The 24,654-nt window shown below is 47.2% G+C and overlaps 1 protein-coding gene across 1 annotated transcript in view; it reads right to left on the bottom strand.

Moving 5' to 3' along the window:
• The window catches only part of cacna1bb (calcium channel, voltage-dependent, N type, alpha 1B subunit, b), a 209,691-nt gene that overhangs the window by 33,065 nt on the left and 151,972 nt on the right, over positions 1–24,654 (bottom strand). Inside the window, 11 exon segments of the mRNA XM_064308862.1 lie at positions 1,403–1,513; positions 3,481–3,645; positions 6,014–6,215; positions 7,884–8,021; positions 8,500–8,660; positions 10,445–10,541; positions 19,873–19,979; positions 21,480–21,539; positions 22,590–22,719; positions 23,693–23,819; positions 24,089–24,294. Of these exon segments, the coding sequence (XP_064164932.1) occupies positions 1,403–1,513; positions 3,481–3,645; positions 6,014–6,215; positions 7,884–8,021; positions 8,500–8,660; positions 10,445–10,541; positions 19,873–19,979; positions 21,480–21,539; positions 22,590–22,719; positions 23,693–23,819; positions 24,089–24,294 (1,504 nt within the window).

Below are 24,654 nucleotides of genomic sequence, written 5' to 3' on the forward strand. Positions count from 1 at the left end.
CAGTATTTACAGTACACATACGCAGTATTTACAGTACGCATACGCAGTACTTACAGTATGCATACGCAGTATTTACAGTACGCATGCGCAGTATTTACAGTACGCATACGCAGTATTTACAGTGCGCATACGCAGTATTTACAGTACGCATGCGCAGTATTTACAGTACGCATACGCAGTATTTACAGTACACATACGCAGTATTTACAGTATGCATACGCAGTATTTACAGTATGCATACGCAGCATTTACAGTACGCATACGCAGTATTTACAGTACGCATACGCAGTATTTACAGTACGCATACGCAGTATTTACAGTACGCATACGCAGCATTTACAGTATGCATACGCAGCATTTACAGTACGCATACGCAGTATTTACAGTGCGCATACGCAGTATTTACAGTAAGGATACACAGTATTTACAGTACGCATACGCAGTATTTACAGTACGCATACGCAGCATTTACAGTACGCATACGCAGTATTTACAGTACGCATACGCAGTATTTACAGTATGCATACGCAGTATTTACAGTATGCATACGCAGTATTTACAGTACGCATACACAGTATTTACAGTATGCATACGCAGTATTTACAGTACGCATACACAGTATTTACAGTACGCATACGCAGTATCTGCGGATCTGCAGATATATTCCTGGACACATCACATTTGTTTTAGACACATCTGGTGCTTGCTGTACAAAGACAGTATACATAATATACATTTACATGAGCAATTGTGCGTATGTTTGTGTGCATCAGTATAGTTATGTAAAATACGTATGAATGTAAAGTGTAAATACATATGTAAATCTGCAGGTATATTCATATATCTCCACAGCCCCATCCGTGCAATGATCCGCACCCCCTCACCCACATTTCCATTTATCAATCCGTTGTTGTCTCTAACCCTGCTGTCCATCCATTTTACATTCAATTAATTTACTAGCTGAATTCATATACTCACAAACCATCCCACTTAGCTATCGGTGCATTAATCTCTCTGTCTTCACACCTGTCTTTACATCAGGTCATTCATCCTCTCACCCATCAACCCACACAGTTATTTATTTTTCAGTCAGCCCATCCAACCTGCATATCTCTCTCTCTCTCTGGCTTGCTCTCTCTCTCTCTCTGTCTCTCACTCTCTCCCTCTCTGTCTCTCACTCTGCCTCGCTCTCGCTCTCTGTCTCTCACTCTGCCTCGCTCTCTCTCTCTCTCTCTGTCTCTCACTCTCTCCCTCTCTGTCTCTCACTCTGCCTCGCTCTCGCTCTCTGTCTCTCTTTCTCCCTCACACATTCTCTCTCACACACACACACACACACACACACACACACTTACACGGCAGTGTAAATGTTGGACATGTACAGGTCACGCGGCAGTGTACCCACCAGAGGTCCGAAGGCGATGAGCTTGAAGATGCACTCCAGAGAGAAGAGAGTGGTGAACACGATGTTCAGGTACTTGAGCATGTTTGCATAGACGACAGGCGCGTCGTAGAACTGTCGGAAATGGGGACAAAACCAGAGCTGCATTCAACAAGCTGAGCGTGACCTAACGTGTGCCCTGCGTCTGAAAAAGTAGAGCACGGAAAACAATCTGCCAAAGTATCCGCCAATTGAAATGCTAAGAGAACAAAGTAGTCATTCATTCATTATAATACATTTTATATTTGTGCCTAAGAAAAACAATCCAAGGGTAATACATGGTGAAAATCTGTATTTGTCACGTCAATCTTAAAATCACTGTGTACATGTTCTCATTGATGAACACAGCTGAGTACCCCAACACAAGCAGATCATCAATGACCTGGTGTGGGGTGGGGAGGTCAGGGATACTGAATCTCCCAGGTGAACTCACACCAGCTGCTATCAGCTATACTACAAGTCGACTTGGAGGCAGAACTCAACTCAACTCTACTCAACTTTTTTGGTCTTCCATCGAGCAGAAGTTGTGGATAGTACCTGGTACCTGGTACTTTTTATGGTATCACCTCCGTCGAGGATCCAAGCGAGCTGAGGCGATACCAAAAGGTGACGTGAAAACACTGCAGACCACTGATTGGTCAGAAACTGCAGTTTCATGCAGAGTCGCTACGACAACCAGCTAGATTGACGGGGGTACTATCTGCAGTGGAAAACGAAGTACCTGGTACCAAAAGCGAGTAGAGTCGAGTCGAGTCGAGCCGGTACCATGCGGTGGAAAAGCGGCTTTAGTCATGGAGTAGATGCTCTCATCCAGAGTAAGTAAACTCTTCTAATATATATGTCAATCACTCAAACTCAGACAGTTGTGTCACTTTTTCCTTTGTAAGATTCCCACCCTCTTGCCTTCACCTTCAGTGAATCTGTCTTCTTCACTACAGAATGAAACTGACACACCGTGCAAGAATGCCTCGCTAACTGCTTTTCCTGATGGGCACAATCTGCTTCATACAAATGTAAAAATGAGCAAAATACTGAGAAATTGAGGCAGCTGTAAAATTAAATCAAGCAAAGGATTAAAAATTAAATCAAGCAAAGGAAGCTAAAGCCAGGATAAACCTGCTGTAAAGCAATTATGTGGAAAAGTCTTGAGAGCGCTCACTCTCTCACTAATATTGTTATTCAACTGACAGCAATTATATTCTCACTTTTTCCCCTCTTTCTTTCTCTCTCAATCACCCTCTTTGTCATTATTATTCTCTCTCTCTCTGCCTTTCTCTCTCTCTCTGTCCCTCTCCCTCTGTCTCTCTCACACACACACACACACACACACTCGTGCACGCATGCCTGCACACACAAATTAAGCCAGACTAACAGGAAGACCTATGATGAAATCGTGTCATGTTTTTCAGTATATGTCTGTCGTTGTCTGTCCACCTGTCTGCCAGTGACTGATTTAACAGTGCTGAGAATGCTTCTTCCTCTGCTTGAGTAGACCCCTCTGGGCATTCACACTGAGCAGCAGAGGAGGCAAAAATATGTAACCCTTTAAACCGTCTTTACTGCGCATGAAAGTAAAGTCTGTAGCAGACAGCAATAGAGACACAGGCACAGGCAGACACAGACAGACAGACAGACTCTTCCTAAAGTTGACCAATAATATTCTGAAGATGAGCCTGGCGGACAATATGAGCATTAGAAGTCAAGCCTGGTACTACCAATATTAATTTTATGAAAAGGGAAAAAAAGCCTGTCCATTTGTAAACCGAATAATGTCCCAAAATCCTCATTATCCTGGTGAAAGCCTTGTAACCTAGTGATGACAAATGAAAGTTTTCACAAACCCTGAATGGGTGGAGCTACATCAAGGAATAAATCGTTGGCTTCTTTGAACCCAATCAAAATCTTGATCCCCACAGCAAACCACATACAACGCAGAACACACTTAGCATAGAACTCTTCCTATTTTGGTTCAACGAGGCTTGTTCTCCCGCCGTGGTTGCAACCGTCAGAGCGCCCCCTGGGGCACAGGAGTCGTCACTGACCTTCATCATGAGCACTATGGTGTTGAGGGCAATCATGGTCATGATGGAGTACTCGAAGGGAGGCGACACCACAACCTTCCACATCTTGTACTGGAAGGACTGCTTGTTCTGGGGCATGTAGCGAGTCAGAGGCTTGGCGTTTATGGCAAAGTCGATGCACGCCCTCTGCAGGACAAAAGAAGAAACAAAGAGAATTTTATCAAAGCTTTTTCTCGCCTCAAACTCCTACAGCATTCCAACAGTCCGTACAACCGATGACCTGGATTCAATACCGCACCCGCCATGGCGCTCTACCACACACACTGGGCCAGTGCCTTGGCAGGCAGACAGCAGGCGCTGACTGACCAACAGGGGTCACTGGAGCGTTATGAGCCGCAGCCAGTAGACAGACAGACAGACAGATAGATAGATAGACAGATAGACAGATAGATAGATAGATAGATAGATAGATAGATAGATAGATAGATAGATAGATAGATAGATAGATAGATAGATACTTTATTGTCCACTTTTGTGGAAATTTGCCTTTGGCTTCACCATAGTTACAATAAAAACAAGCAGTCACACAATACAGGCTACAAACAACACAATACTAACAATATAGGTTTAGACAACACAGGCCACAGACAACCCAGTACATAGACAACACAACAGAGCTTCAAGTACCTTCCCAGTACATTAGAGTGCTATGGTCAAAATATTAAGTATTTATCAAAGCAATGACTTCTGAAATATGTTTTTTGAGGCTCTGGGTACTCTATAGCGCCTCCCAGAGGGGAGCATATCGAACTCATTATGAATGTCAGTACAACGTCAGAGTCTGTTGACAGGCTGTGACACTGTATCCACGCATCACTGAACCATCCGCACGCTGTAACGCTGCCTTGACAGGATCATCCACCCTGTGTGGGCCCTCTGTTACACACTTCAAGATGAAACAGTATGGCGGCCATTTTAGACTAAAAACTCTGCAGCATTCCGGCTGACAACAATTAACTTAACACCGCCATAACTCCTAATCTGAGGGGAAGCAGGATCCCCCCTACCTCTCCTTCAAACACGGGGCTGTCACTCCTTTACTCAGTCGTGCGAATTCATCTAAAGATTTATCTGAAGATGAAGCAATGGAGCGGGAGACCGTAGAGAATCGCGGAGTCCCTGATCTCCTAACGAGCCTCGTCGCGGCTACTGTCGTTTTATTTCCCGCGCTCCGCCGTCGCCGTGGCCGCCACCTGCGGTGGAATCGTCTCCAGGGGAACGAGCCGCTGCTGACAGCGATTCGAGCCGCGCGTGTCTACCCACCGCCCCGAAAGGACACAAGCAAATGTCTCCAGACACCTTACTGCTGCCAGACAAGAAAAAAAAACATCTGATTTGCTTATAACCAAAGACATCAAAAGCCCAATCAACGGAAAACAAACACCGGGGCGAATAATGCTAATAACGCAATAAATTGCTTTGTGAGTTTGGGCCCTGGAGCGGGCTTACGGATGTCAGCGAGAGACTTCCTGAAAGCATGCTCGCCGTGCAATGTCCCGGCCCACAACTACTTCTTCAAAGGAGTCCATTTCCAATTCCAGCTGTGGAACACTTTTAAAATGGCTATATCAATGAGTGTGTGTGTGTGTGTGTGTGTGTGTGTTTGTGTGCGCACGTGTGTGTGTGTGTGTCACTGTGTGAAACTAAACTGTGTTCTTGGCTAGAAATAGCTGTACAAAATAAGTATTGTATCTTATCTTACCTGTGTTTAGTATTTGTCTATGACCATGAAATGCACTTTTTGTACGTCGCTTTGGATAAAAGTGTCTGCCAAATAGATATAATGTAATGTAATGGGTGTGCATATGCGTGTGTGTGTGTGTGTGTGCGCACAAGGCTCAAAGCTGGGCACTGTTTCATGAGAGAGTGGAGGGTTGCGATGGGTGGACGGGGGTTATTCTGGTCATCCTGCTCTTACTGCAGAAATCCATTGCCATGGAGACCAGGGAGGTGAGGCACAGGGATCTCTGGATTTGTCTCCAAAGGGGAAACGAGATAAATCTGGTTTTTGTCAGTGCCGACCACTTGAGAGGCCTGGGAGGGGTCGCTAACACTGGCCCTTCATAACTGTGACCGGATGACTACAGCCACACTACCGCAAACATCAGTGACTAGACCACGATCATAGAGCTACAGTGATACAACCATGACAACATAAACCACTACGACCACAAAAATGCAACCGCTCTACCATGGTCCTGACTACTCACATCAAAAACTTCATGACTGTGACGCACACCTACAGAACCATGACCGAACAAAAACGACGACACAATCGTGAACGTGCGACTGTAATTGTTTTGCCACGGTCGTGGACAATGTGACCACAACCACATAACTAAATCATGAACATGCGACTATAATTGTTTTGCCACGGTCGTGACAATGTGACCACAACCACAAAACTGCGACCACGAGACAAAGACCGCAGAACCGTAACCAAATAAACCGTGACCGCACACAACGCCGTGGCTATGGGAAGCGGGACGGGCACCTCGTTCTTCTCCAGGCTGCACTCGGACATGGCTTTGTCCCCCTGCTCCTGGAAGGTGATGATGATCAAGGCCACGAAGATGTTGACGAAGAAGAAGGGGAAGACCACGAAGTAGACCACGTAGAAGATGGACGTCTCCATGCGGAACCCGGGGCTGGGGCCCTGATCCTCGTAGGTGGCGTCTACGGAGTGCTTCAGGACCCTGCGGATGGAGGGATGGGACGGAGAGGATAAGGGGACAGGAGGGGGCGGCGGGGGGGCACAGGGAAATGGAGAAGAGTAGGACAGAGCGATGGGAGAGAGGGGCGAGAAGAAGAGGTTGGAAGGATGGGGAATGAGAGAGAGTGAAGAATAGCAGTACAGAGGGAGAGAGGGATGAATAGCATGGAGGGATGAAGGGATAGAGGGATAAATGGGAGAGTAGGAGAGGGGGGTGGAGGGAATGGGGGAGAAGAGGGTGAATTTAATTATTTTCCCCAATTCATTTCTATAGTACCAGGGATGAATTTTTCTATGCGCATATGTCTCTGGGTTGCAATCATGACATAGCTCTTTAATCTGAGAGGGAGAAGGGCCTCTGTTCACCTCAATGCTCAGTCACCTACAGTAGCTTAATTTAAAGACTTAATTACAGACGAAGAAAAAAAAAAAATGAAATAAGATGACACCACTTTAAACGATGTCCCTTTCAGTGCTACTTATGGAATACGAACAGTTCTCTGTCCCACCATAGTGGTACCTCAAAGAACTTCAAAAGCAGGGTCCTTCAAAAACCTTTCACATGCCTGGGGGTCTTTGATCGGAAGAACAAAGACCATAGCCACGGTCGCCATGGGGATCACCTCAGAGCACAGCACCAGACCACCCCCCCCTCAGTTCCCTCAAAGTCCAGACCGCCACAGGCCCATTACTAGGGTATGTAGCCAAGAAATACTGAGTATAAGACAAAGGAGATCATATTACATTACATCCATTTAGCATGCAGAGATCACAATGTAGTGGAATCCACAATCGAGGTCCAACTGAAAAACATTGAGCATTAATCAAAAGAACCTTCCTCAGTGTGCACTGGGCTGAATGCCAAGATACACCCATTCCTTATTTTACTTTGATAAATCTCAAAGCATGTCTCAAAGGAAGAGTCCGGATTCTGCCTCTGGGCTCTAAACCTCAGTTTCTACCCAGCACTGAATATAAAGCCCAGTTCATACCAAAAGATTCACAACACAACGTTCTTTGCAGCATTCTAAAACTCGCCACCAGCAATTTGACAAGTTGAATCGCCAGTTGAATCAGACATTCTCCCCCTCACTACCCATCTTCCGCCGTGGCCTGAAGACTCATCTCTTCAGACTATACCTAGACTAACCACCACCACGCTGTATATTTCACTCTAAATCCCCCCCCCCCTTTTCATGACACTTGTCACATGTTGCCCCATCCCAACACTTTTTGGTAATTTGTATTTGTCCTAATACTGTAGCTTATTCTTCTGCCTAGTTGGCTTTAGGTCAGAATAGTGTTCACTGTGTGAACTAAACTGTGTTCTTGGCTAGAAATAGCTGTACAAAATAAGTATTGTATCTTATTGAACCTGTGTTTAGTAGCTGTCTATGACCATGAAATGCACTTTTTGTACGTCGCTTTGGATAAAAGCGTCTGCCAAATAAATGTAATGTAATGTAGCATTCTGAGACAGGTAGCTCACACGGCTCCAGCCCCTCCCTGAAACATTCTAAAATGGTTTTGCCACGTGGCGAATCTTCGGTCTGGACTGGGCTTTAGCCTGGCAGAGTGGAGCACGGCCCCGAGGCGAGCGGTGCAGTCTGGGTGCGTTGCCGTGGGAAGGTTGCCGTGGTTGCACACTCACAGGGGCCAGCCCTCCCCGGTGGACACGGTGAAGAGGGTGAGGAAGGCCCACAGCACGTTGTCGTAGTGGAAGTCGTACTTCTTCCACTCGCGCGGCTGAGCGGTCACGCCGTCTTTGTTGTAGTTCAGAAACTGTCCCCTGAGAGAGAGAGAGAGAGAGAGAGAGAGAGCGGGGGGGAGGGGGTCAATATCGTACGGATGAGCCCCACAGTCCTGGATTGAATCCGGACCGCACCTGCGTCGACTGTGCCTGGTGCGGCCAGCTGAACAGGTGTCATAACTACGTGATGTCATATCTGCAGAGCTAGCACCAGAACAGTTAGCATCACATCCATGCGGCTACAATGAGAACAGAGCAGCTAAGAAAAGACTGGAGAAGCTGTGAACATATCTGCTCAGATCGTATCAGAACTGCGCAGCCCAGATCAGTTCTTCACAGATAGTACCAGAACTGCGCAGCCCAGATCAGATCTGCACAGGTAGTACCAGAACTGCGCAGCGGGTGTTGGAATTGCGCAGCTGAGCGCAGATCTGCCGAGGTCAGACCCGAGCAGCCAGCTTCAGATCGGCGCAGCCGGCGTCAGAACTGCGCAGCCGAGACGGGACCGCGCGCCCACCTGCAGTCCTTCTGCAGCCCCTTGGACTCGTCGGTGCAGTAGAAGAACTTCCCCTTGAAGAGCTGCACGGCGATGACGGCGAAGATGAACATGAAGAGGATGTAGACGATGAGGATGTTGAGCACGTTCTTCAGGGAGTTCACCACGCAGTCAAACACGGCCTAGGGGCACGCAGACACGCGGTCAAATTAAACACGAGCGAACAGAACGTCAGCCAGAAAAACACGAGCAGCTACAAATGTCACAACGTACCTCGTTAGCAGAGGGCTAAATGAACAGACTTCCATCATTGCCCAGTTACAGACAGTATGCGCAATACTAATGGACTGTTTCTCTCTGTATGACGGTATTCGGGTAATGCAGGTGGAATTACCAGTCGGTATCCCATCATTGGCAGTCTAACCAGGTTCGGTCACCTGACCTTCTCTGTGTTTGATTATGTTCTGGTTAGGGTGGGCGTGCGTACAGATGAGTTGCGGGCTCTCAATTGTTCTTTTCAGATCAAATCGTAAGGTGAACATTAGGTCTCAATGTCGCAACTCGCGAGGTATGAGATACCATTCAAAACCGACCTGACTGGTTTACGGGCTCCCAATTGCTTTTTGACATGCCAAAAAAATTGGGCAGTCGGCTTGAATTTGTCAGGTGTGAGTGTGATATAATGTAATACCTCACACATAACATTACGGTAATGTTACCTTGAGTTTGGGCAGGTGTGCTGTAGCATTACTGTAATGTTACCCTGAGTTTGGGGAGGTTTGCTGTAGCATTACTGTAACATTACCCTGAGTTTGGGCAGGTGTGCTATAGCATTGCGGTAATGTTACCTTGAGATTGGGCAGGTGTGCTGTAGCATTACTGTAATGTTACCTTGAGTTTGGGGAGGTGTGCTGTAGCATTGCGGTAATGTTACCTTGAGTTTGGGGAGGTGTGCTGTAGCATTACTGTAATGTTACCTTGAGTTTGGGCAGGTGTGCTGCAGTGTTACTGTAATGTTACCCTGACTTTGGGGAGGTGTGCTGTAGCATTACTGTAACGTTACCCTGAGTTTGGGCAGGTGTGCTGTAGTGTTACTGCAATGTTACCTTGAGTTTGGGCAGGTGTGCTGTAGCGTTACTGCAATGTTACCTTGAGTTTGGGCAGGTGTGCTGTAGCATTGCGGTAATGTTACCTTGAGTTTGGGGAGGTGTGCTGTAGCATTACTGTAACGTTACCCTGAGTTTGGGCAGGTGTGCTGTAGCGTTACTGCAATGTTACCTTGAGTTTGGGCAGGTGTGCTGTAGCGTTACTGCAATGTTACCTTGAGTTTGGGCAGGTGTGCTGTAGCATTGCGGTAATGTTACCTTGAGTTTGGGCAGGTGTGCTGTAGCATTATGGTAATGTTACCTTGAGTTTGGGCAGGTGTGCTGTAGCATTACGGTAACGTTACCTTGAGTTTGGGGAGGTGTGCTGTAGCATTGTGGTAATGTTACCCTGAGTTTGTGCAGGTGTGCTGTAGCATTGTGGTAATGTTACCCTGAGTTTGGGGAGGTGTGCTGTAGCACTGCGGTAATGTTACCCTGAGTTTGGGCAGGTGTGCTGTAGCATTGCGGTAATGTTACCTTGAGTTTGGGCAGGTGTGCTGTAGCATTACGGTAATGTTACCCTGAGTTTGTGCAGGTGTGCTGTAGCATTATGGTAATGTTACCCTGAGTTTGGGCAGGTGTGCTGTAGCATTACTGTAACATTACCTTGAGTTTGGGCAGGTGTGCTGTAGCATTACTGTAACATTACCTTGAGTTTGGGCAGGTGTGCTGTAACATTAGGGTAACGTTACCCTGAGATTGGGCAGGTGTGCTGTAGCATTGCGGTAATGTTACCTTGAGTTTTGGCAGGTGTGCTGTAGCGTTACTGTAATGTTACTTTGAGTTTGGGCAGGTGTGCTGTAGCATTACTGTAATGTTACCTTTAGCTTGGGCAGGCGTTTGATGGTCTTGAGCGGCCGCAGCACACGCAGCACCCTGAGGGATTTAATGGTGTTGATGTCCTTTCCTTTGGTCCCTCTGCAGAGAGCAAACAGAGGGTCAGCTTGGAAAACACACGTTTAATATTACTGACACATGCACGTGCATGTACTGTATGTATGTGCACAAACACACACCTACACACAAACACACGCTTACCATCACACACACGCTCACCCTCACTCACACACACACACACACACACACACCCTGCTTACGCTCCAGGCCGTGATTCCTTCGCAGAGGCCATGTAATCCTGAATTACATGATCTTTCTGGATGCATCCCGCAGTCAGGACATGCAAGTGAGCACACGTACACAGCACTGGGCCATTCCTCAGAAACCCAGCGACGCAGAGAGAAGCCTGTCACGACCTGACAACGTTTAAAAACAAACAGTCTGTCCGTGCGCATGAACAGGGACTTCCCGCACACAGTGCGCGTCCTGGGATTCTGCAGAATGGCACGTCGGAATAGATAGAAAAAGACACAAAGAAACTACCCTGGACCGAGGGGGGTGGAGCCGTTTCTTTGGATAAACCACCGCTATTTTTTTTTTTTTTTAAATCCGCAGACACTATCTCCGATAATGAGCTACTGAACCAGAACGATGAACTGAAAGGCGGGAACGGTGAAAATAGAAAGGCCAAGCATTGGACGGCCTCCGAGACGGACTGAAACGCACAGGCTGGGGAGATGGCATGCTTGTAAAGCAGGAACCTACGACAGTCCTCATCGCAAACCAATTAACAGCAGCTGCCGTCAAAGAGAAGTAATGACCCAGTTCTCAACACTGCATGTAAACCAGAGATAAAGGACACAGCTCTTAAGTGGCTTCTTCATTTGAGAAAACAAGACGGCAGCAACATTTCTCAGTAAGAGAGCAATTCTCTGTATTTCAAATGGTAGTTCCTTTTATGTTTTTAAGAAAGGGAATATTTTAAACAGGTTTCCACAGTTTCATAAGCTTTACTTTGAAGCAGCAGCTTGATGTGGTAAGAGGAGTGGTTTTGTTTGAAGTCTACGTTAGCACCCACCCTAACCTACATGTTTATTCTGCCTGATGGCTGGGACTAAACACATCTGGGCTTGATCAGTTCTTGGATGGAACACTAGGAAATGAGGTTGTAGTTTGCAGCTGAGGGCTATATTGGCATACCAGTAGAGGGCGATCTTCCCACTTGACCAATCAGAAAAGCCAATGCTCCAGTGCAGTGATGGGGACACTGTGCTGTAGGAGAGGCTGTCATTTGTGTGAGACATCCAGCCAGGGTCCGTGGTCATTAAAGGTCCCATGGCATTTTACTGAAAGAGTAGGAATGTTCTGGAAAATCTCCCAAAAAATGGCTTACTCAGACTGGCCATCAAGTCAGACCCACAACAACTGATTGGCTACACAATCCCACACATTCACTGTAAATGAGAACTCATCTCATCTGGCATCTGGTGTTCCCAGTAAAACAAAAAGGATAACAGGGTCAATAAATAGAAACGGGGTTCAGCACACAGACACCCTGCCCATACAATTGCCCTAATTTGGCTAACACAAAGCTGACTAAGACGCTGTCACTGCAGTATCCATACACACAAGTCAAGCTGGCAGAAGTGAAACATTTGTTGTTCCGTCCCGCCACCAGCGGTGAATCACTGGTGTCTGCTGCTGACGCAACTGGTGTCTGGGTCCTTTCTGTAGCCCGGACTGACAACCGTCAAGAGGCTTTCTGGCACACAGATGAGGTCAGCTGAGGGGAGCCTCTAAACCAGGAACTGCACAACTCCGGTCCTGGAGGGTCGGTCTGAGTGCTGGTCTTTTTTTTGTTCCATCCAGTCGCCTCAGCTTGAGTTTTCTGCCAGCTCTATAAAAACTACACTTGTTCACTCCTGTACTTGAGCACAGTAAAGTCTTCAGGATTCACTTTCCAATCTGTGGCTGTCGTTGGTGCTTATTAAATAATTAAGGGCAGAAGTTGGGGCGAAATCTTGAAACGGATTGGCCCGTGTAGTGCGCCCCTGCCCTAAACCCTTCCACGCCCGTGTGCACTCTCAGACTGTAAGAGAGCGATGGTTGCTGTGGGGCACAGCTGCTTGGTCGTTGTAGAGGGGCTATGTGACATCCAGCTGCATTGCTAGACAGACAGTGCACGTATGCACCTGCGCACATTTTAAACGCATCATGCGTATCGCATGGTGTGTAGTAATGTACGGCATAAGTAAATGTAGAATGTCAAACCGGGTCCCAGCTTACTTTCGTGTGTGTGTGACAGTAGTGCCATGTTTAGAAAACCGGTTTAACTTGGCTGTGGTATTTCTCCATTCTGAGGGACGGGTTATCACATCCCCCCCCCCCCCCCCCACTCCATAGAGGTCTCTTCTGATTCGCTGATGCGCGCTGAGCCCTGCTCCAGGGCACAGAGCAGGCCGGAGGCGATGGGGAAGAGCCCGGGGGACGGCTGGAGCCGGCCTGGGACCTTGCGCCTGGAACGACTTCACACGCTGGGAACCCGAAAGCCCTGTTCTCCATCTGCTCCGGGGTTTCAGTCGTTCACAGACTCTACAGATCCACCAGCATTCAGCTCCTTCAGATCCTTCTGACGGGGTTTTACTGCCATTAAAATGTTGGCTTACGGGGAGGAGCATCCTCCTTAGGGTGACCGGGCTTGAAAACAGCCGTGGCTGCCAACAATGGAAGGCACCTGCCAAGATAAATATGCACACAGCATACTGCCACACACACACACACATGCATGCACAGACACACACACATGCATGCACACGCGCTCGCACACACGCATGCACACACAAACACACACACACACACACATACACATGCACGCACGCATGCTCGCACGCACGCACAAACGCACGCACACACACATGCACGCACGCTTGCAGGCACGCACAAACGCACACACACACACACATGCTCGCACGCACGCTCGCATGCACGTACAAACACACACACACACGCACAAACACACGTGCACACACACACTCACACACGTTACATTATTTATCTCTTTGGCAGAGGCCCTCATCTATTGCAGAGCACTGGTACACAGTCTCAACACATTCCACCAGTAAATGAGCTGGACGTTCTACAAAACAAATAGAGCCAAGGCACTTCAGCAGAGTACCACTCCAGATTAGAAACTGTAACCTTTTCTGCATTCAGTCACACACACACACACACACACACATCACACACACCTCAGCACTGCCCACTGGTTCAAGTTTTTATACAGTCGGAAGATCCGTCCTGCTGTTACACGCACACGCGGACTCTCACACTTTGTGCCAAATAGCGCTTTGTCAAACTGCCATCTAAATCCAAGCTCATCGTGGGGTGGTTGATTCTTTTTCTTCCCACCTCTACTTTTTTGTTGAGGTTGGGGGTGGTGTGTGTGCTTAGTGGAGGGAGGGGGGCTGGGAGGTGACGGGGGTGTGGGGTGGGTTGTTCTATTCTAACACACCGACATGCAAATCTCATGCTGCAATGCACGCTACTGTCCCATCTCTCGCTAAGGCCGTTACCGAGCCCGCGGGTATGGTTTGAATGGGACTCAGGCGGTCCGACGGACGGTTAAAGAGGAGATGAACAAACGCACAGCGTTCTGATAGCTGTCAAAAGAGTCCACCCGCTGTGTCTGGACAGCAGGTAGTCCAGCGCTCACAGAAGAGTGTTGGGGGGGGGGAGGGGGAGGGAGGGGGGGGCAAGACCCGGCTTTCTGTTATTTAAAAAGGGGGTTCAAGTTGAAAGGAGGCCGTCCTCGACCCATCCCCGCACCGAAACGCGACGCTACGGTGTCGTCTGTGCGGCCCTCCATTCTCCCCAGCTGGTAGGTCTTTCGAACAGCTATCAGAGAGGTGATCCAGCGGCACCTACTCACTACAGGGGTCAGTCAATTGTGAAGGATGAGTTATCGCTATCCTGGCCTAGCCAGGATACAGAAGGGTGGACAGGGTGGTTATTTGGGACTGGGGGATGGGGGAGGGGGGTTAGGGTTCTGTTTTTGGCACAGAGAGGAGGGGGGGGGGGTCCCACCTGGTCAGGTTTTGTTGCGATCTAACGAAGGAAAGCAATGAAGAAAGAAACGAACAAAAAAGCACATAAAAAAAACGACAAGAGCAGAGCAGAAGACATTATGACAGCTTCACAAAGAGAGAGAGAGAGAGAGAGAGAGAGAGAGAAAACAACAGCAGATTGTGCAAATCAGTTTACAAAAACACAAACAACTTAAGACACTACATTTACAAATGGTGACACGTGAAGCAGAAGAGCTACAGTAAGCTTTTATAGACAGGAAAAATGTCACTTTTCGCTGGAGACAGAGGTGAAGTACACAATTTAAAAAAAGAGGACAGAACAAAAAAAAACCCTTGTGTCTAAAACCAACTGGGCTGACATGTGCACCAAGATTGTAACCTTACAGAGACTGGCAAACACAGATTCTTGACCTTTTTAAAATAAACATATTTTCACAAATATTCTGAACATTCACTGATCCTACACTTTTGGATAAGCATGCTTCTGTGAAAATTCAGTAACACCTTCTATGAACGATCCTTCATAAGAGCTATGCACAAGCTATTTAAAAACATTTATTAGTTTCTCTTAAAGTGCTTATGAAGGAGTTATAATGGTCTTTTTTAAGGACCATTCAAAGAAAGCATTACCAAAAGTTCTTAGTGAGTTGTGGGAATGCTTTCAAAGAGTTATAGGCTTCCAAATACACATTTGATGGAGGTCTGATGTGCTGTGCGGTGCAGTGCCTGGGAGAGAGCAGTCTGTAAGAACCGCTCTTGCTTGTTTGGTTGAGGGGGAGCAGGCATTCCCGGTCTCTGCTGCTTTTGGAAATGACTGCCCATGTTATACACTCACTGCCGCCATAAAGAGTCAGTGGTGTCTTTTCCCCTAGTGGTAATAAGTATGGGAGAGAGCTACTGTGGCAGCCAGCAGCTAGCAGCTAGCAGGTAACAGGTAGCAGGTAACAGCTAGCAGGCAACAGGTAGCAGTCAGCAGCCAGGCACTGCAGGAGCTGCATGTCTGACAGGAGGGAGGCTGAGGGGTGATCTGTCAGCCTCCCTAAATCACGGCAGGGTGACAGAGACAGGGGGAGGAATGAGGAGGAGGCAAACTCACTGTCGTGGGCGTGGGGGTGTGGGGGGGTCTCAGACTGACCCCTAAGGTAGTACAGGGGCAGGCCCCCGAAAAGCACGTCCAGTAGGGCAGACGCATCGGTCGCACATACACGGTGTGCAGCCGCCGTTTTCCAAAGCGCCCATCCCCTCTCTCCACACGCACCACACAGGGAGCGGGGAGCTATTTATACCCTTGCCCTCACACACGCGCACGCGCCCACACGCCAGGGGGACATGGAGGGGCGGGGGGGGGCAGCAATGCAGCTCCAGCACATGTGACATGTCATGGGAAAATTCCTCCCCCCCCCCATCCATCAGCTATTGATTTTCCACTGAGAGTCCTCAAACTCCACCGGTAGGCTGTACCTGATATCACAGGGCTGTCTCTCTCTCCTTATATCTGTCTGTCTGAGAATCACTTCATCACCAATTAAATTACCACACGCAGAATCAGCCCTTCGATCTCCCGCTGCACTAGGTAAAAGAACGCTTCGTTTCGAAACTCATTATGCGCTTTCGATAAAACGAAAGCAGTTGGGGGGGGGATTTTAGTGAGACGGTCTCAGCCGAGACTTTCACACGACCCCTCGTTCCTGTTACTATGCCCAAAATACAGTATCATACAGTTAAGAAACGTGTAGAACTTAGCACAAAGTGAAACACTGGTTACAAAAAAAAGCCCCTTCAAACTGGACCATTTCTGTCAGTAGGAGAAGAACAACTGACATTGAGCCTCATACAGTTTGATCAAGACACAAAACAAATGGTTACTCCCCTCTAGGCAACTGCATTAAGACAAATGGGGGTATTATGGGATGAAGGCATGACAGTGAGAATGGAGGACGAGAGTCACAACTAGAGATGTAGCCCCACCTATACAAGGCGAAGGGGGGCCCAGAATGGACAGATGAGCAGACAGAAAAATTATATTCCTATGCAAAATACAAAAATATGTTGCTATACCTCGAAAACTACACTGCAATACTTGGAATGATACAATTGAAATAATGGAGGCATTCCAAATGTGCATGTTCTAATGCTTGCCAATATATTGTCATTTTTATATTGTCATTCATGGTACATTCCACAATAATTGTTACATTTCAGGTCGATATATGGCGCAATATGTTTTGACATACTACGCAATACAACTTACAAAATATTTCACATTTCAAGCAACAGCGTCTCTGCGTTATGCCATTGGTAGATGGAGTTAAATGCTTTTTTACATGCTACTACTCTGTCACAAAAAATGACCAATCAAGAATGCCAATATATTGGGTCTTCATATATGTGGAAATATATTTGCGTTGCACGAGGGGAGGGGGGGGAGAGATGCTCGTCATGGAGCATGCAGCAGGACGGGCCTGCGGGCGGGGCGAGCTGGCTGCCCCTCAGAGGGGCGAGAGGTGGGGGGGGTGGGGTTTCGGGGGGGTGGAGAAGAGAAAGCAAGAAAGCAGGCGGCACAAAGACATTACCCCATAAAGCTCCTGCAAGCGGTCCCAGAAACCGGGAAACAGAGAGAGAGTCAGTACCAACAGGGTGCCTCGCACAGAGACACGCAAACACACTGTTACTACGGCAACATCACACATGGGCACAGAGAGAGAGACGCCGGTAACCGCGCTGTTGCACACACCGCATCTGTGCCGTTACACACTAAAACAGAGTGAGAGAGAGAACAGAGAACAGAGAGAGAGAGAGAGAGAGAGAACAGAGTGAGAGAAAGAACAGAGAGAGAGAGAGAGAACAGAGAGAAAGAAAGAACAGAGAGAGAGAGAAAGAACAGAGAGAGAACAGGGAGAGAGGGAGAGAAAGAGAGAGCGAGAGAGAGAACAGAGAGAGAGAAAGAACAGAGAACAGAGAACAGAGAGAGAGAGAGAACAGAGTGAGAGAAAGAACAGAGATAGAGAGAAAGAACAGAGAGAGAGAGACAGTCTGTGCATAGAAACCAGTTACAAGTCAGAATAACAGGCACTGTTTTATTTCACAGAGGTTAACTGCAGCACTGCATTTTTAGACCTCACGCTCAGAAAGCACACAGAAAGGAGTTCATGAAGGCGGCAGATTTAACAGGGCTCTGCTAGCTCTGCTCTAGCACAGTGGAAGAAAATACATCACATGCACCAACAGGCTAACCCTCTCTGGTCAACAGGTTGTAAGGTGCTGCCAGAGAGGACACATAAATGTTTTTTTTTTTGTAAATAATTGATCAGGCCCTGAAAAACATCAGAGGCAGGGCAGATACAGCAGTACTGATCTCCTGCCAGAACAGGAAGCAGGAATAAACAAGTGCACATTTTTTTTGGCTGTGGCAAGAAAACCTCGCTCAATTTCACATTGATTGATTGACAGACTGACCACAATTTTAGATTGATTACTGTAAATCCAAGCCCCCCCCCCCTCCCCCTTTCATGGTTACTCTATTTCATCTAGGATTTTTAATGAATATAGTAATAACATTTCTAAATTGTGAGTTATATTTACTTTTTGTTTGCTTTTTCTTTTTTTTTTTGATTGTCTAATCATGCATTCTTCCATAGTGTGATACTGCGGTGTGCATGTCTGTTATATGCATACTCTTTGTCAATACGAATGAAAAAATATTGAACCTAAAATTGTATTCGGCTGAACGAACAGCTTCCCCAGCGTAGGCTAATGACAGTTGGCTTAATTCACAGAGATAGACGGCGAACTGACACGGGAAAACTTCGCAAATTCCGTGTCGCGGCCGCGGAGGGAGGGCCGCTCGTGTACCTAAGATGGACGATTACGGTTCACTTGTTGCCACGTTGCTCCTCGTAGAAAACCTTTCTAACCTTCTCGCTCATTTTCACTCCGCTGGCAGTGAAAAAAAAATGAACAGCTGCAAACGAACAGCGAAAACAGCCGCGAGAACAACCTCTCAGGGAAGCTTCGCGGTCGTTAGGCAATCTGGCGCGTGCCGTTAATAGAGAGGCAAAATAGCTGAGCGGCACTTAAAAATGTAGCCCGTAATTCCTCGCAGCGTTAACCAAAGGCACGGAGGACATTTCGGCTCTCGGAGCGCCTCTCCCCCGGCCCTGTGGGTAAGTCCAATCGTCGTTACAAGAAGCCCTGGGCGAGCCGTCTGGGTAGTGTAGAGGTATAAGAACTCGTCTGCCTACCACCGCAGAGACCAGGGTTCAATCCCCGGCAGCGGTACTTCCGGCCTGGTCAGATGTTCCTATGAACACATGTGTATGCGGGTAGGTAGCCGGTGAGGGTATGAGTCCTGATCGTTGCATTAGTGACTCCTACTGGTCGGTCGGGGCGCCTGTTCAGCGGGAAGGGGATCTGTGTGAACCTCCGCGCGCCTTACGCTTTCCCAGTGAAACTCCTCGCTGGCAGGTGAAAAGAAGCGGCTGGCGACTCCACATGTATCAGAGGAGGCATGTGGTAGTCTACAAACTCCCCAGACCGACAGAGGATAGCGCATCGACCAGGACTATGATACATATGGGGAACTGGCATAACGACTAAATTGGGGAGAAAAAGGCAAATAAATAAATAAATAAATAAAAACAGAAGCCCTGAGCAGCGGCACTTGGTCACGGCTACGCTGCCTCGGCCTGGATGTGATCAACCGTCAAAAGCCCTCGACTTCAGCATTCAATTACACGCCAGTGCTTAACAGCTATTTTCTCTTCTCAAGGACAGCTTGCCGAGTTTGGCAAACACGAAAATGAACAAAACAGATGTCAGCGCAGAAAAAAAGGCACTTGAATTCGTAAAATTTCAATAAAAATGTTGATTAAATCATGACATGTCATGAGTAATTTATATAGAATTCTTCACTTTTTTGGATTCCTAAACTTTTGTTCAGGGCTGATGTGGAAAAAGCGATACTCAGTTACATTATTGTAATTCAGTTTAGGATAGACTGAACTGGCAAACAAAAAAGAATGCTCCGTCTTGCGGTACTTCTTTCATTTATAAGGTAAGAACTTTATGACATTGAACTTGAATTCTGTATCAGTTCTATGAGACAAAATTTGCAACACTATGGTTCTGAAAAACCAGAGGGGAGAACAAGAGTACTTCCTGAGTGATATACATGCTTGTCACTGACTGTCACTGTAACCACGGAAACTGTTTAACTTTCAGTTTATAAACTAGCACAGCTTTTCCGATGAGCTGAGGAGCACATGCCCCTGAACAGTCGTTCAGATGCTGGGGCTTTTAAAAACGTATTCTTATTCGTTTTTACTTACGAAAATGCGAACGCCACCAGAGCACCACTGACCACAATGAAGTCAAGAATGTTCCAGAGATCACGGAAGTAGGAGCCAGGGTGGAGCAGCAGGCCCAGGTCAATCATCTGACGGAAAAGAGAAGAGTCCAAGGGCTTCCGTTACTGAACTAATATGACACAGACATCCAGAACACTCATACCGCTACTATACACTGACACCCAGAACACTGATACTAAACACACATACATCCAGAACACTCACACTGCTACTATACACGGACACCTAGAACACTGATACTACTATTATACACTGACACCCAGAACACTTATACTAAACACAGAAACACCCAGAACACTCACACTGCTACTATACATGGACACCTAGAAGACTGACACGACTATTACACACTGACACCCAGAACACTCATACTGCTACTATACACTGACACCCAGAACACTGATACTAAACACACAAACACCTAGAACACTCACACTGCTACTATACACGAACACCTAGAACACTGACACGACTATTATACACTGACATCCAGAACACTCATACTGCTACTATACACTGACATCTAGAACACTGATACTACTATTATACACTGACATCCAGAACACTCACACTGCTACTATACACTGACACCTAGAACACTGATACTAAACACACAAACACCCAGAACACTCATACTGCTACTATACACTGACACTACTATTATACACAGACACCCAGAACACTCATACTGCTACTATACACTGACACCTAGAACACTGACACTACTATTATACACTGACACCCAGAACACTCACACTGCTACTATACACTGACACCGAGAACACTGATACTACTATTATACACTGACATCCAGAACACTCATACTGCTACTATACACTGACACCTAGAACACTGATACTACTATTATACACTGACATCCAGAACACTCACACTGCTACTATACACTGACACCTAGAACACTGATACTAAACACACAAACACCCAGAACACTCATACTGCTACTATACACTGACACTACTATTATACACAGACACCCAGAACACTCATACTGCTACTATACACTGACACCTAGAACACTGATGCTACTATTATACACTGACACCCAGAACACTTATACTAAACACACAAACACCCAGAACACTCATACTGCTACTATACACTGACACCAAGAACACTGATACTACACACCCACACACACACCGAGAACTCAAATGAAAACACAAAGACACAATTCCTAATGGTTGGTCTTGTTCCTCAGGAGTAAACAAGGAAGCGGAACGATTCCCATGGCTAACTGCTGAACCCCACAGGTTATAAGGGCCAGTCTACGACCCTGATCCACAATGAGCCGGACGTCAAAAGAGCAGGTTAATAACTGAAGCTTAAGAGGAGTGCTCCTCCGTGCTACACTCTGCTTAATGAGACAGAAAATCAAACTGCCGGGGTCTCTCAGTGCCTGCTGCACAGGCACGCCGCAGCCCAGAAGTGGTGGCTGTGATTCAAAAGCGATTCTTTTTTCTTCCCCGAACCCTCCAGACAGCATTCATTCCGAAGCCGTTAGGAGACCTCAGACTAATTACCGTGACGATAAAGAGAGACAGCCTCACCTTAATCACCATCTCAAAGGTGAACACACCCGTGAAGACATAATCAAGGTACTTGAGCACCTGTATGGAACAAAATGTAAACAACACTGTGATCATCAGACGCTTTATGTAATGATATCGCAGTACGTAGTCACGCGCTGAGTAATTCGATACTGTGACTAGCAATGTTTGCATAAGAGACGAGCCACCGTCCCCACACACAGAGTTGAATTACTCAGGGCTGTCAACACTTAACATTTATTTAACAAGTCTGCAAACCCCCCCCACCCCCCCCCGCCCCACACACACACACACACACGCACATACATATGCAAGTATGCACGTATGCATATATATGCAACATGAGTTATTGACAACAAGGTGGAACATCTCAACGGTCCACCACTGTACGGGAGGAGGACTGTTGCAGACCAACCACCGGCTCTCAAACAGGAGCCACTATTGGTTTTAACACACCGTGTAATTTTGCTATAAAGCAGAATTAACCTCTGAAATAATTAAAACACATTAACAAAACTAACATTGAAGAGATACAAAATAATTCAACTTGAGCATTCCAACGATTTGAACCTGGTATCTGAAATCTACTCAATTGGGCTACTGGGTAGCCTTTCCTTAACAGGGTGACACACAAACATGTAGTTTTTAGAGTAACAGACAATATAATATAATGTTATATACTAAATTCTAAAAAAAAAACTACATATAATTGGGGTTGAGTAAGCGGGGGGTGACAGCAAGTGACCCCAACTGGTCAATTAGGTGCCAGCAAATCCACCTTAAGCCGTATATGAAACATCTTCCTCCACTTCATGTCTGTGCGAGACCGACTTGCAAACTGTGGTGTGACAGAATGTGGCGGCTGATATCGTGTGTACTGGAAGAGTGCGCGTGCTTGGCCGCACTGTCCTGAATCAAAAATGGAGGCTGCAGGAATAGCCACTGATAAATACGGTTCAGTTTTCCAAACTGGGTGAGAAGAAAAGCGAGAGGGCATAAATATACAGAGGGGAACCACGTAAGGCCCCCTGCCTCTGACCCCCCCTTCGCACCATCCCAAACCCAACCACCCCGCCAAGCAGACCCGTCTTTGCGGGTCGCAGGACTCACGTTGTTGCGGGGGGCGTTGGCTTGCACCGGGTCCTCCGCGGCCAGCGCGATGCTGCTCATGGTGATGACCAAGAGGATGCACATCTCAAAGTAGCGCAGGTTCACCACATAGTGACACAGACGGCGCACCCTGCAGGCCGGCACAGGAACAACACCTCATGAGCTCACCTGCAAACCTGCATTTATCCCCATACCACACAGTCTGCTCTCTAAGACAGGGTATACTCAAATCTGGGCCTAGAGACGGGTAGGACTGTTTGTTTTTATTCTTCCCCACTAACCAGGGCTGATTTAAACCTAGGACACCTGGGTGAACTAAAACTCTGGCCAATTAGTGACATTGATAATAATATCAAGTAGAAAAAAAAACAGCAGAACTACCTCTGATTTGAGTTTCCTAGCCTTTCCTTCATTTCTGCTTAACTAAAGATGACGCCCAAGGAGAGATGCTCAGCTATGTGCGTTGGAGTGACACCTTCATAGTCCTGTGTAGGAGTTGCCTTCACAACATCCTTCACTCTGCTGATGGATTTTCGAAAAGTAAAAAGGTCACAGTTTTCCAATTAACTGCGCACATTCAATGGTAGGACCGTGGTGAAAAAGGAAACACCGTAACGCGCATTTTGCTCACTTTGTTATTCGGTTCGTGTGTTTCTTCGGTTCATGGTGGAAAACAGAACTCGTGAGAGGCTGAGTCCCACTCCTGATCTGCAGAAGTGAGTAATTCAGCCCAGCACTTCAAATGCATTACCGCCAGTACCCCGCCCCCTCAACAGCAAACACACCGCGTGGGTTACAGGGGTACGGTCAGGCTGCAGTCCGCCTAACCGGGCGGACGTCACAACAAAGAGACGGGGGCTACAAGTGCACGGCCGGTTACTCCAAACCAGGAGAAAAAGAAAAGAAGATGTGGATGAAAAACTGGTGAAAAAAGAACGCTGGTCGAGTTCGACCCCACCCGAAAATAAACAACTGCAACGAAAAAAACAAACATGAGTCTCTGTATTGGTCACACACGACCTTTCCTCGTGTTACGTGAAGCTGGTCACAACAGAGAGCGGCGTTTTATGTAATGAAAAGCGTCGTCATGACAGCGCACTCACGGGTTGGCCTGGCTGAACACGAACATGGAGCTGTACGGCAGAATCTGCCGACGCCCGTTTTTGGTCTGGTCCTCCAGGTTCTTCTTCTCTTCGTTCAACGGGAGCGAGTCGACGTCGATGTTGTTCACTACCGACGAGAGAGGGAGAAAGAGAGAGAGAGAGAGAGAGAGAGAAAGGGGAATAATATGAGGCAAAAGGAGGCAGTTACTGGTTTCTACTGGTTCTCACAATCGGTCAATGCCTTGGCCAAACTGGCTCTCACACTAGTTTTCTCCCTTTGCAACTAATTGTGGCTCTTATAATATACTTATAATCTTTGGCCAGCTTAGGCTGCTGACGGACAGTGGATCTGTTTTAGGATGGAAGCTCTAGACGGTGGCTTCAGGTGGCACTGACTGGGTATGGTGGTGGTCTCTCCCGGTGGGGAGGTGAGGGTGACGGGGATGTGGATGGCGTTGGTGCCGAGCCCCGCCTGGCACGTCCGCGAGAGGTTCTTCTGGTTGTCCGAGTCCTCCTGCTTGTCCCAGGCCGACACCCGACCCCCGGGGAGCTGGGGCGGACTGGTGGCAGTCCCGCACCCCTCTACGTCTGCGTGCCTTCCCCTGTCAGACAGAATAGAGTGGTCTCATTGGCTAAGAGGATGGAGCTCCGCCCCTTTCAGGCCTACTAAGCTACTACTAAGTCTATTTAGTAGACAGGACGATAAACAATACAAAAATAAAAATGATTTTTTTTTTTTTTAATTCTTCCTTTCATTTCTGCTCTGTAATCTCATTGGCTGAGAGAAAGACAGAGCTCTGCCCTGATGGTCCTACTGGGCTATCTCATTGGTCGAAAGAAAGACAAAATGTCACCTTATCAGAACTACAGAGTCATCTCATTGGTCAAAGATGAAGACAAATCTACTTAAAGTCTACGCCATTTTGAGCCCAGAGTCCCACGGTGCACCCAGCATCCAGCTT

Source organism: Anguilla rostrata, chromosome 14 (assembly GCF_018555375.3).
Source record: "Anguilla rostrata isolate EN2019 chromosome 14, ASM1855537v3, whole genome shotgun sequence".
Lineage (NCBI taxonomy): Eukaryota > Metazoa > Chordata > Actinopteri > Anguilliformes > Anguillidae > Anguilla > Anguilla rostrata.